We start from the raw sequence: 13,487 nt of genomic DNA, 5'->3' as shown, positions 1-13,487 counted from the left end.
AAATTGGAGCAAGCGAAAAATGCGGCAAAAAATCTTTGTTGTTCGGGCCGAAAACAATGGGGTAGACAGCGATGCATTTATTATGCTGCCGCCTCCAGCGATTTGGCACGTGCACGAGGATTCAGGTTGTCCCATTAGTTGAACGTTGTCTTCCTTCTGCGAGAGAGCGCCGTTACTTGGACACTGCACGCGATGCAGTTTCAGTTGGAGTTTGAGATGGTAATGGCGATGTCACGTCACATTGAACGGTGCATTGTCATTATTATTGGTCTTCTGTTCGTTGTGTTTGTTGTTGTTGATGGGGACACGCAGACGCTGCGTATGCTTGATTTAAGCGACATCGATGTTAATTAATGTGCTTAAAGAGCTCTCACATTCACACATCACAACATTTCTTATACGATTTGTCAAAACAACAGCAGCAGCAACAGCAGCAGGCAAAACTTATACTTTCGAATTATAAGAGCTTAAAGAAATGCGAGTAGAAGAAAATGAAAAACTCGTTTGAGAGCGACAAACCACACCACACAAAAGTTTTCGCCGACGACTTCCTCCAGCTCAGCTCGGCAGCGCCTCACTTGAAGTCGGGAGCCGCAGTCGCTTCGATGACGGCGACCTTGATAGACGTGCCAGCGGCTCCATCTGAGACATAGCTGAGACAGCGATTGAAAACTGTGTGTTTTGGCCAAAAGAAAGAAAAGCGTCGGCGCTTGGCTCAAGAGAAAAACAAAATAACAGAAAAAAAAAAAAAACAGAAACCGAATGTTGTTGTTGCTAGTCTAGTTCGCTTTCTTTGCAACGCAAATAATAATAAACATAATTTCTAATTAATGTTGTCGTGTTTTCGTCTTCACAAATGTGGCAACAGTTATAAAAAATGTGCAAAATGTGTAAATTGTGAGTGCGGGCATCTGAATGTTTCGAGTGCAGTTAATACAAAAAAAAAAGAAAAACAAATCAACACAAATCACAAACAACATCACAACAACGAGTGTGCAAATTCGTGTCTTAAGCTAAACCCAAAAGAAGACACACACAAAATAATACAAGAGTAAAGTGCTAGCTAGCACTTTATTATACCGTTAACAAGTTGCCAACAACAAGAACAACCATTGCAACCATTGGCAACAATTTTGTGTAAACTGTTGAAGGTGTTAATTTATTCATTGGCCGGAACAAACAAAAAAACACAGATTGTGAGTACCACACACACACACACACATTTGCCAGGTCAGATTTGCATTTCCTTTCCCTCAAAAACGGCATAAAGAAAAAGGTTTTGTCTTGTCTCGTTTTTTGCGCATTCCCATTTCCATTCTGTGGGCTGCCCTTGCTTGAGCATTTGAATGAAATTAAGCTTATCAGACCATTGAGTTTAGGTCACTGGGCAGGCACTTTGAAAAGAGATCAAGTCGATCTACTAAGGTGAAAGTAATTACCAAAAAAAAAATACAGTCAAGCTATCATAGTGCACACACCCCATATACATAAGTATAGTACACACATATATAGTATGTGCCTACCCAGAGATCTAAGACCAATGCCACGGCCAATGGCCAAACTGCTGGCCACTCGACTGGAGCTGGTGCTCTGCCCGACTCTCTGACTATAAGAGAGCCGCGTTCAGTGCACTGTCGTAATTTAGTTTTAACAACTATTTTAAAAACACCGTTGGCCCTTGTCTTAGCCGGGGACTACAATCATATACCATATACTCGTATGCGCTATGCTTTTGAGCTCTGGCCAAAAAGCATAAACATAAGCATAAGTACACATTAAAGCACATTAAGGCGTCAGCGGCGAGCGCAAATGATGCGCTCCTCTGGCCACAACAATGGACGTTGAATAAATTTCAAATTTGTTATTATACATGTATGCTCCGAGGGGGACGTATAAAACGAAATAGCAGATATATTAGATAGCAGCGAGTTGGCTCCACTGCAGCCGCAGCAGCAGCAACAGCAGCAGCTCGTTCTGTGCTCGTTCTAAGTGTTAAAAGTACTCCGAGTGTGACGTCGACTGCACTCGGAAGTGTAGCGACTGCAGACAATAGACAATAACAAAAACAACAACAACATTAGCGAGAGATTGGTGCATCTGCGTGCACTAGCACGCCGCAGGTTACAATGCGTTGCGTTTCGTTTCGTTTCGTTGTGGCAATACATAAATTTATGCGCAGACTTAGAACAATGTGCAATGCGCAGAGAGCTAACGCCATATCGTGTTGCCTAATAATTAATGAACGTGCATGGCTGGTGGCATGCAGCAACTTGCACACATACATTCATAAATTAGATGCAGCATGTATGTGTGTACCTCGTCTATCTGTCGGTGGGGCGCACAAAGTTCAATTACCTGTTAATTGAGTTTAGTCGAATGCAAAAAGTCAAGACCTGGTCTGGCCAACAGTTGTTTTCCCAGCAAACGTTGCGAGCACAATCATCAAAATCCCATCACCTTCATCTGCAACCTAAGCGCTTTTTTTCCTTCTCTATCCATCTATATTTGTAACACTCTGCTGTTGCAGCTAAATAAAAAAAATATATAAAAAAAAAAGAAAAAATAAACAAAATCAGTTGGAAATCAGGTCATTAATGCCATTAAATTGTTTCAAAATGCAAGAGATTGGCCCAGAGTCGAAGCTAAGCACAGACTGAGCTGTGAGCTTCGAGCTGAGCTGAGAGTCACAAATCAAATCAATAATAATATGTCGATGATGATAATAAAACAACATATTGTTTGGGCTTTAGTGCCAGCTAACTGTACAAACGGCTTCAGCATTTTAGCAGTTCGATGACTGATGCTGTTGACTGCTCAATCAAAATCAAAAGACTTAGGCAACGAACTTCTTCTTCTTTGTTTGGAAAGAAATTTTACTTTCAAATTAGGCCGCAAACTGTTGCTTTTATCGCTTTCTTCTCATTCTCGGACATAATGATTGTTTCCACTTTGCTGTTGTTGTTGGTGCTGTTGTCTTTTGCTGCTCGTTCTTCTTTTGAATGGAAGCAGCAGCAACAGCAACAGCAACTATAAAACCTAAGTATAACTAACAGTTAGAAGTCCCCAATAATTTTTTTTGTCTGTGAAATATTTATGTAAATTAACCAAAACGCTGTCAAGCAGCTAAAGTGCAACTGATTAGCGGTATAAACACACTCGGAACTGAGCAACCTGACTCTATACTTATCTCTCGCTCAGTCTTCTATTTGTGTGTATGTAGATTAAGCAAGCATAACTGCAGCAGCAGCAGCGCGCATTTTGGTAACGGTACTAAACGCGGCCACAACTGTGGCACACACTCGCATACGCAGCATGTTCCCAGGCGACGACGCACTTGCTCCGCCAACAGCCCACTGACAACTCCCATTGCCAGCAGCAGCAGCAACAGTAATAGCAATAGCAACTGCTTGCCACTGTTGGTGGCTGCATAAGTAATTCCACTCGATTCTACACTTCACCCCGGGCGGAGACGAGCAGACTATATGTCTTCGTTTATAAGTATACATTTGCTGGCAGAACGAGTTTTAATTGCAACATTTGTTTAAATGTTGTCCGTTAGCCAAACGACGACAACTGCAACCACAGCGAGCAGCCAGATTGCCAATGCGATCGGCATATCTATGTCGAATATTAAACACCCTGCTGCTGGTCACTTATTTTATTGCAATTTTATCGTATTGATTGTAATATGTGCATTTCTGCTCAGAACAAACGATTATTGCCGTTAAAGATTTGGGTTTCCGATTGCCATGTAACTGGTTTGCTTTGCATCGCAAAATTGGCATTCTTATGGAAATGGGCATTCTAATTTCACAATGCGGTGGGATATGTTGGCAGTGAAGACACAAATTTTAAGCTTAAAAAAAGTGTTTTTTTAGACTGACAAAAGTGGAATAATATTTAATTTGATGGTTACAATATTAGGTTGACAAAAACGTAATTAATTTTTAGGTCTAATTTAAGAAAACAATAAAATGGGTTTGAATTATTTGAACAGTTAATTGAATATATTTTAAGCAAGTTTTGTAAATTTAAACATATGAACATTTAATGTAAATAATTTACTGTAAGTTCACTAATCAATTTATGGGAAATTAAGATTGTTGCTATATTTTGAAATTAACAATAGTTGAAATGATTACTAAATGTTATTAAATATAATTAGGTAATGTTGAAGAAAATATTTTCCGTCTTTAATGCTTTAAAAAAACACTATCTTTGAAATAAATTGAAGTGCTGAATGAATGCATTTCTGGTTTCCATTTTAGCTAAAGAATAAACAAGCTTCTTTAAGTGTCACACATTTGATTAGAATACCAAGTTACCCTCTTGCTCAAAGGGTATGCTAGTTGCAACAACAAAGTTAACAAGTTGGCGTAGATGCTGCTCCATTTACAAAAATGGACACCAACAATTTTTGCCTCATTAAGCGTTAGCTTAAAGAATGTCAACGCCAAAGCTGAGTCTCACTAAGTGTTGTTGTGCACTGCGTGTGTGTGCGAATAGGAGTGTGTGGACAAGCAAAGTCAGTGGGGAAATCTTTTCAAAATTCGCATTTGTTTTTCTTGTTGTTTCTGTTGCTGTAGTTTGTTTTCGCGTTGTTGCGTTTTGGTTTTGTTTTTAATTAGTCGCCTCGTTTTCTCTTGGTATTTATGGTTTTAAATGTTTCTATTTTTGTTCATACTCGTTTTTGACACAGAGACTCATCAGCAGTGGAGCAGTGGAACAGCAGCACCCCGACCTGGTCGCTGCACTTGCTCCTCATGCATTAGCAATGTTGCTCTTGCTAAGATGCGGGGAACCAAAGTTGGCTCTTCCCCACCCCGCCCTCTCCCCCGCCGTTTGCTACTGTTGCTGTTGCTCCTGCAGTTGCTGTTCAAGTGTGGCAGAGCCACGCCCACAGCACCCGCTGCTGCAGCTGTAGCAGCGACAATTGGTGGCGTTGAGGTCATCGGCGCCACCTCCTTGGCAGCCACAAGAGCAGCTCTCTACGCGGCCGACGACAGCAATCACAATGACGACGACAACAACAACAGCGACGGCAACAACAGCAGAAAGCGAAGAACGGAGCGGAAAAACGACAGCAACAGGAGAGACAATAAGAGAAATCAACTAGAGGATTTAATGCCAGCAAATTTACTGTTAGAGGATCTGCAGCAGACTAACGGACAGCTAATCAATCTGACAAGGCATTACGATGGCGATATCTTCTATACGAGTGGTAAGTACGCTTCTCAAATGCCAGTGTCTAATCCACAGTCAAAGCCAAAGCCAAAGCTCAATCCATGGCCATAGCCAAAGCTGAAGCTAATGCCATGTCCCTGCCCTCCTTGCAGCTGTGTGGCATGTTTAAGCCGTTGACAGCAGCATTAATTTCCAGTATGGTTAGCTTATTAGGCGCAGCTCATCATCATGCGCCAAGCCAGTTTTTTTTTGTTATGTTCCCCTCTTGGCGCGTTCTGTTGTGACGGCTTAAATCAATCTGCCTCAGTTCTCCGACTGCCTCTGACTCCCCTTCTCAGTCTTCCAGCTGATGACTTACTGTTTTCTCTTTCGGCAGGTCTTCGTCTCGGCCTCAGCGGCAGTTGCAATGCGGACACCTGCATCGGCCTTTCCAGCGGCACGGCGGCCGTGGTCCGTCTGGGCAGCGATGGCAACGGTAAGTGTGTTCGCTCGCTCGATTAATATGGAAATTTGTTTGGCACTCGCCAACTTGCCATTAACGTGTTTATAATCTGTTTTTTTTTGTGGGTTTTGTGTTTGTTTGCAGATGCTGATGGACTGGGTCAGGCCTCAGCCTCGTTGGCTGGCGGTCGCTTGGAGCTGTTGACGCGACGCATGAAGCTGCAAAAGGCTAATGCCAATGCCCAGGCTCAGGGCCAGACGGAGGATGCCGATGAGGGCTGCAGTTGCCGTTGTTTGCCATACTTGCGAGCCTATCGCGAGGATTTGGGCATCTGTGTGGATGACATACATGGTAAGTGAATAACGTAGCGCGGAAGTGTTTTCATTATGGCCTTTTTTTCGTTTGTCGTTTGTGGTTTTGGAGTCAAGCCGGAATAATTAGTCAACAAATTCGCTGCAATTCGTTTGCTCGTTCGCTGTTCCATTTCGTGGCATGCGCTCTGGGAACTTTTCCCACATGTGAGAGCAGTCGCAACACTCAGCTTTTGTGGCAACATCTATTGTCTCCCTGTTTGTTGCCCGTTGCACAGTTGCCAGTTTGGCTCCACAATGGTTGCTCAACTATTTCTTCCATCGCGAAAAAGAAATGCTGTAATAATAACAAAATTGTGCAGGGCTCGAGTCGTCCGCTCTCATCCCGCGCCCATCATTGAAATTGCAGAATGAAAACGAAACGTGACGCAAACACTGCGACAAAAGCCATCACAACAAATAAAAAGGCCGACCAATTTGGCAATATCCGAAACTTATATGCTCTGCCGCACACAAATTTCATAATTCAAATATTGCAGCATAAGAATTGTAAAGGGTAATTCAAAACAAAAGAAACTGTTCCTGAAAGTCAGGCCTTCAAATGTAAGATATAAGTTGATAAATTTTCAGATCTACTGTTACCCAAAACATCTTGTACTCAACTAATTTGCAGCTATAACTATAATATATACATTTTCATTTCCCTTAAAAAAAAAAACAAATAGAAAATCTAAGTTTGCCTTAGAGTTACGGCATCTCCTCTTAGTCGTATTTTTTTTATGTAGTATTCTTATACAAATACAATAAAATCTCATTATAGATAAATTAGAAAATAAAGCCTCTCTCTTAAAACATAAAAGAATAATATGGAGAAGCCTTTTATTGACTTGAACACCTTTCCTCGAAAATATATTTTATATTCTTACATATAAACAATCAGCAAAAACCTACATCATAAAAGAAATCTTTTTTTAATAGTTGCTAAATCTCAGAATCTCGAATTTCCTTTCGAAAGAGAGTCTTAAAAATGTCGAAATGCCAGCCAAGCTTGCCTTAAAGTTATGAGTTAAACATATAAAAATAACAAACGGTAGCTGAACCTTTGGAATTATGACAACAATTTGCCATTATTGAACAAATCATTGCGAGTTGCCAGCACTTTTTTATTTATGAAAGGAAAATATTTTAAAGCCAACTTTCGCTAGCAGCTAGCAATTTTACACCAGCAAAAGGCAAAACAATAACAATTGGACTGAAAGTAAGAGGGTTTTCGGAAAAAACAAAACAAAAACTTAGTGCGAGTATTTGGAATTGTTTTGTTTTCTTGCGCTACAAATTGATAAGCGTCGCAATCTGAGCGCGATTCGAAGCCAAGTGCGAGACGAGAGACGAGGCGAGTCGAGTCTCGATTTCGATGTTATCACAGTTGGCGTCTATAAACATTACTGGGCCATTGGGTATATTTTATTTTTCTCTTGTAGTTGTTGTTGATATTTCTTTGTTGTTGTTATTTGTGACTTGACCATCATAATGCGAGACTTTCTCATTGAGGGCAACGTATACGCGTTGTTGTCGTTGTTTTTGTTGCTTGCTTTGCAGAATGCTCTCTCTCACCATTTGTCAGCGGCTCATCATCGGAGAAAATTCCATTTGTGTTTTTGCCACTGCGCGGCCAAATCATTTACCCCAGCAGAGAAATCAGTTTTCCCAGTAAGTCACCAACCATCTATCCATCCATCTTCACTCTATTAGTTGCCTATAATTCGCATGAATAATCTTTGCAGATATCCATACGCCAGTATGTGCGGTTACGGGTGCTCAGTACTTGGGCTCGAATGGCTGGTCGGATCTGCGTAATCCCATCGACACCGATTATCCGTTTCGAATGTTCCGCGACGAGGGACGCAGCTTTCTGCAATGGCTGGGCGAGGCGGAGCTGCGCCAGAAGATGCAGGGTCGCCTCATAGTCGTGCATTTGGTTTGCCGCGACATGACCGTGGCTCTCAATGTCACACACAAGGGTGAGTTGTTGGCTAATGCCTTAAATGCAAATCAATCTATAACTTGTTGTCTCCACAGACACTTTGATGGCGCCCAAGAATGTGCACTCGCCTTGTGTCGCCTTCCGAGTCAATGGCAGTCCCGTCAAGTACTCTCACAGTAAGGCATCTTTTTACTCCTTATGTTGCCAGGTTGCTCATTTAATTTCGTCCCCTCGTAGATGTACCAGAGGTCTTCTTTCAGCCCGCCAATTCGACTACTCTCGCCTCAACTTCGGATGGCATGACGATGCGCGAGTATGTGGTTATTGGCATCTGCAGCCTGCTGCTGGGCCTCATCTATGTGGCCTCCGTTTTTCTCTATCTGTTCATGAAGAAACGCAAGCGAAGTGGGCGACACAACTCTCGTCACTCGCTGGATAACATTGGCAATGAGATCAACTATCCGAAGAATGATCAGGTCACCTTTGGTGCTCCGTTCAGTCGCGTGGGCAGCATCTACTCGGCCAATAGTATGGGTCTGGGCGGTGGCAATGATGCAGGCACTCGGGCCAGCATGTCCAGTCTCAAAGAGGACATGGGCATTGTGAAGAATAATCCGCTGCTACAGCATTTTCCACAGCTCGGAGAACGAGAGCATAATTCGGGCTTTGCCAGCGACATTTCCCAATTCAAATTCCGAGTGCGAAATGGAGGAAAAGATGAAGGTAAGTCAGCTTAGGTTTTAGATTTGGCTTCGCTGCAAATGTGGTTTAATTCTACAGCAGACATCCGTTTCGGTTCTGGTGCATCCACAGTTGAACATGGGCAACAACAAGTCTCCGAAGCCTGGCAATAACGTTGCCGAAAATCCTGCTCATGAGACCGATGAATTTCTGCAGGAGAACGAGTGTTTGCCCACAGAGAATGTGGCTGTCATTGAGGATCTGATGAGTGAAGAGAAGCTGGAGAATCTGCGAGCCATGGTCAATGGTAATGTGCGTAAGAAGCTTTACTTCAATCCGGCTTACTTTGAACCACATCTGCTGGCGGTAAGTCAACAGTCAAGCAATTAATCTTTCGCTTCCTATTCAATGAGGTATTCCCGTTTGCAGGAACCACCGCAAGCTGCCATTGAATTTCTGCAAAAGATACGAGAGGTAATTGCCATTGCCAAGTATAAGATGGCCTCCAAGCGTTACCAGCCATCGCTCAACATCATACCGGAAGAACTACCCCCTGGAATCGAACGCTGCTTCCTCCTCGACCATGTACAATGTGCCGCTGCAACAGAATCTACAGGCCAAGAGTATGGGTGACAAGCGCAACAGCATCGAGCAGTGGCTGCAGAGTGTGCCTAACACGGAAGTAACTCCCACGCCAAAAGCAGCGTCACCTAAGAAAAATGGTCCCAGTGGTTCGCCAAGCAAAAACTCCTCGATGCGCAAGGAGATTTCCGCACCCAAGGAACGTCCTCCGCCGCCACCAATGAAAAAGTCACAAGCGGAACCACAGTCAAAGCAAGACCAGGAGCCCAGCACGAGCAAACGTATCCATGAGGAGCCACCAAGGGCAGCCAAGTCGAGTCCAGAGCCTGTTAAACCCAAAACTCCACCTAGCAATTCATTTGATAGCTACTCTGCTTACACCGCAGCCGTCTCGGCCAATGTCTATGGCTTTGCGGAGACTGGAGGCGAACTCTATAACAATCCAAAGTTTATGTTGGCCGATACGCCAACTGGTTCACTGCGCAGCAATTCAAGTCTTACCAAGTCACTGCGCAAGCGCAGCGAAGTCCTGGATCAGTTTGCAGCGGCCAATTCGACGCCTACGTCGCTCAACTCCTTCGATCGACAGCACTACAATATGTTGCGAAACATGAAGCCCACAGAGATAATCTATGATTCCTTGAAGCGAGAGTATGCAGCGCATATTCCTACGCCGGACTACGACAGCACCATTGAGAAAAAGATCAAGGAGATTTACAGCAGCACACAGAGCAGCATTCCCTCCGTGCCAACGCCCGACTACAGTTCGCTGAGTCGCAAATCCTTGAAGCAATTCCAACCGGATTCACCCATCTACAGACGCAAGTCGCCACAGTATTTAATCGTGGACTATGAGACAGACAGTCTGGAGCGTCTAGAGCCGAGTAAACGCAAAAGTTCGCATTCATCCAGCTCACCCTCGTCTGATGTCAGCTCACAGCTGAGCCCCAGTTTGAGCACAGCACTACCTCTAGAAGAGGAGATGGAGATCAGTCACACGGTCTACGATCGACTCAATGGGTTTCGCAAGGAGGGCGAGATGAAGAAGCGTCTTGCGGGCAAGCATCACCAACATCAGCATCACAATCATTCGCAGCGACACAAAGAAACCGCCGCAAGAATCAAATATGATACGCCCTTTCGCGGCAGCATGACGATCGAGGTGGAACATGAGCCGCCGTCGGATTTGGAGCGCACGGACAGCGATCAGTTTGAACCAGATACGCTGGATCGTAAGCCGAAGAAGCAGAGTTTCTGTGACATCAATGCCTGGGACAATCATGGTCGCCAGTCGAGCAACGATCAATATTCCGACCCCGACTACAATCAGATCAATTCCCTGCCCGATCTAAGTCGTCAGTTGACTCCAAACGAAAACAGCAATGCCAACAGCAAGCCACGCACAGCCTCCTTCATACTTCGATCCTCGAACTCGTTTAGGAACCTACGAGAAATCTACGAATCGCCGCTGGCCGTGCAGGACAACTACAAGGAGAGTCATGCGACGCAGAGACAACCAACCGAGGAGGAAGGTCGCATCCTAACGCTAGAAGCGAAGCATTCGCGGAGACAACGCGGTATGGCCACCTCGCCCACACACTCCGTGGTGGATGTGACTCGAGCGAGTGTAAACAAGACAACCATTACCATATCTTCGCCAAAGCCAGCAGAAAAGTTATCGACGTCAAAAGCAGACTCCAATTCAACTGCCTATGCACGTGGACATCGACAGCCGCCGTCGCCGCCACGCCCCAAATCCAATCAGCACTACTGCGCGCCGCTTATGCAGACCAAGCGTCCGCTGCCACCGCCACCGCCTTCGCCCAATGATCGCCTGGAAGAAGACAGCTACAGCATGCACAGCGAAATAACCGAGGTGACTGGCGTATCTGACACCATGGCGAACTCGGAGTTTGACAATTCCTGCAACAACACCATGTCTAGCGTGATCTCTGCCATGACAGAGCAGAGCAAAGGCAAAGCATTCCCCGTGGAGCAGAAGAACCAACTGGACGCTTATGGGGACGATGCTATGTATGGCAAGAAGATGAATAGTCTGCGCAATGACTACAGTCTCAACAAGTATCTCAATCGCCGCAAGTCGCAAAAACGCGACAGGGACAACAATGAGAATGAGCATGAGCCGGAGCAGCTCAAGGTTTCAGATGAGCTGGAGTCGAGTAACAATAATAATCACAGCACAAATAACAATAATACAAAGAACCTTAAGGACCTGGATCTCAATCAGTTTGACGCTCTGTCCATTAGCTCTCGCTCGAATCGAAGCAGCAGCCATCTCTCGGAACGCACCAAGGAGATGTATCGCAATGCCGGCGTTCCCGTGGGCATTGCCTATCCCCAGCGAGCTGCGAACAGCGGAGGTAGTAACTCCAACAGCACCTCCAATACTAATGGCAGTCCGAATGCCAATGCCAGTGTGAATGTAAATGTCAGCAATGTGCAGACCGTTTATCGCTGTGAAATTGAGCCAGCGCAGCTGACAGCCGGCATGCAGATTGCCATTGGTTTAAAAGACCGCGCTAAGAAGGCCAAGGATCTGAAGAACGCCTGGCGCAAGTTCGTGACGATGGCTGCCAACAAGTTCAGTCCCAGCCAAAGTCCTGCGCCAACATATGGCACCAAGACCTCATCGGGTTTCTTGGAGGCACTGGAACGTGACGATGGCATCGCTTCCATCATCGAAGATGCGGCGCCGCCAAGCACTGCGGTCCAACCGGGCAGTCAAAACTACTATGAGCAGCGCTTTGGGCAGCTGGACAGTGGCTATATGAGCACCGACTCTACAGAGCTGTACAAACGCAACGTCTACGATCGCTATAACTTCAAGATGATGTCTGGACGAGGACAGATCATACGTGTGGATACCATCGAAGACAACGAAGAGGAGAGTACCAATGGCAATCGCTTAGAGATGGATGCCTCTCGTTTTGAGGATCTGGAGCACATGGTTTCACCCGGTAGTCGCACTTCAGCGAATGCTGGTGAGGATCTGAGCGACGCCGAGTCGGATAAGACGCTCACACGCTCCCAAACCAATGAACTGCATGTTCGGGGAAGCACCACCACCATGTCCTCGTATTCCTCTGAAGACGAACAGCGGCGAGGTCACAGCACCTGTTGTGGATCATCGGATGAGGAAACCAATGCCGAAGACATGTGGGAATCGGGCGCAGAGAGCATTGAAACCCACTCGGTGCTCTACAAGATGATACGCAAAACTTAGTATTAAGGGACGTGCAATATAAATAGATTATTTATATATATATCTGAATACCATGAACGACTTCCATTTAGCATAAGAGACTTGATCAAACAAGTGCAATAACTTGACGATTCTTGCCAAACCATGAGGTGCAATTCTATAGTTTCTAAGTAAAATTGAATCTAAACATAAGAGTAGCTAAGATCACGGATATATACGTACTATATTGATGAATATATTTATTTTTAAGTAACAGTACGAATTCCTTGGGAAGTGCATTTGATACCGCAATAGCTACCCCAAGGGGTGACACATCAGCGTTCTTCCCATTATCCTCGAATCCTGTTCAATTAATAATAATACATACCATAAAGCCTTTTTCTAGATTATAGCTACTGTATAGCTTACATCGTATCTCTTAGTTATCAGATGCGAATTGTGATAAATAATAGAAGTCTTGGGCCGGAAATGTGCAATCAATATGTTAGTCTCATTATACACTCTAAGTATATATGTAAGTTAGTCTAAGCGATTACCCATTAGATAATATAACCTTGAATTTTTAATAAAGAATGTACATACATATTTTTATTTAAAACAAATTACCGCAAGTATTTTCTATCAAATATAATATGAAAGTATCATATATGGCGAAACGCCATCGTATAATTTCCGAATTATTCATATAAATATTTTAGATATATGATAAATATGAATTCATATAAATATTATGTACGTGTTTACTGCAGACCGCAGTATTAGTACAGTTACTGTACTAAGTTTAAGCCAACGTACCTGATTTTGCAGTTTAAATAAAAAACTCAGCTCAAATTCTATATTGATTTAATATAAACTATCACAGATCTTTATAACATAGAAAATCAAATACTAAAACTAATTTGTATAAAATATGTGAGTCTAAGAGGATTATTTGCTGTGTCCTCAAATCATCATAAAAATTTTAACAATTGAGTAGAGCGACAATTGATTTTTTTGGGGAACATTGAACGCAATGTTTATCTTATGACATTAACAGCCACCTTTGAGGAACTGCTTCATCGTCTACAACTACATATATTA

General features: G+C 43.8%; 1 protein-coding gene across 1 annotated transcript; it reads left to right on the top strand.

The window, feature by feature from the left end:
* Positions 1 to 503: 503 nt before the first annotated feature.
* LOC132791527 (uncharacterized) lies at positions 504 to 12,980 on the top strand. Its single transcript, XM_060800489.1, is given in 12 exon segments — positions 504 to 1,196; positions 4,700 to 5,221; positions 5,561 to 5,659; positions 5,771 to 5,977; positions 7,537 to 7,647; positions 7,722 to 7,958; positions 8,017 to 8,097; positions 8,159 to 8,604; positions 8,606 to 8,644; positions 8,705 to 8,968; positions 9,032 to 9,163; positions 9,165 to 12,980. Coding segments are annotated over 11 exon segments (5,310 nt in total). The 5' UTR covers positions 504 to 1,196; positions 4,700 to 4,791; the 3' UTR covers positions 12,429 to 12,980.
* The last annotated feature ends 507 nt before the right edge of the window (positions 12,981 to 13,487 follow it).

This window comes from Drosophila nasuta, chromosome 3 (assembly GCF_023558535.2).
Source record: "Drosophila nasuta strain 15112-1781.00 chromosome 3, ASM2355853v1, whole genome shotgun sequence".
Taxonomy (NCBI): domain Eukaryota; kingdom Metazoa; phylum Arthropoda; class Insecta; order Diptera; family Drosophilidae; genus Drosophila; species Drosophila nasuta.
This window is presented reverse-complemented; position numbering and strand designations above follow the sequence as displayed.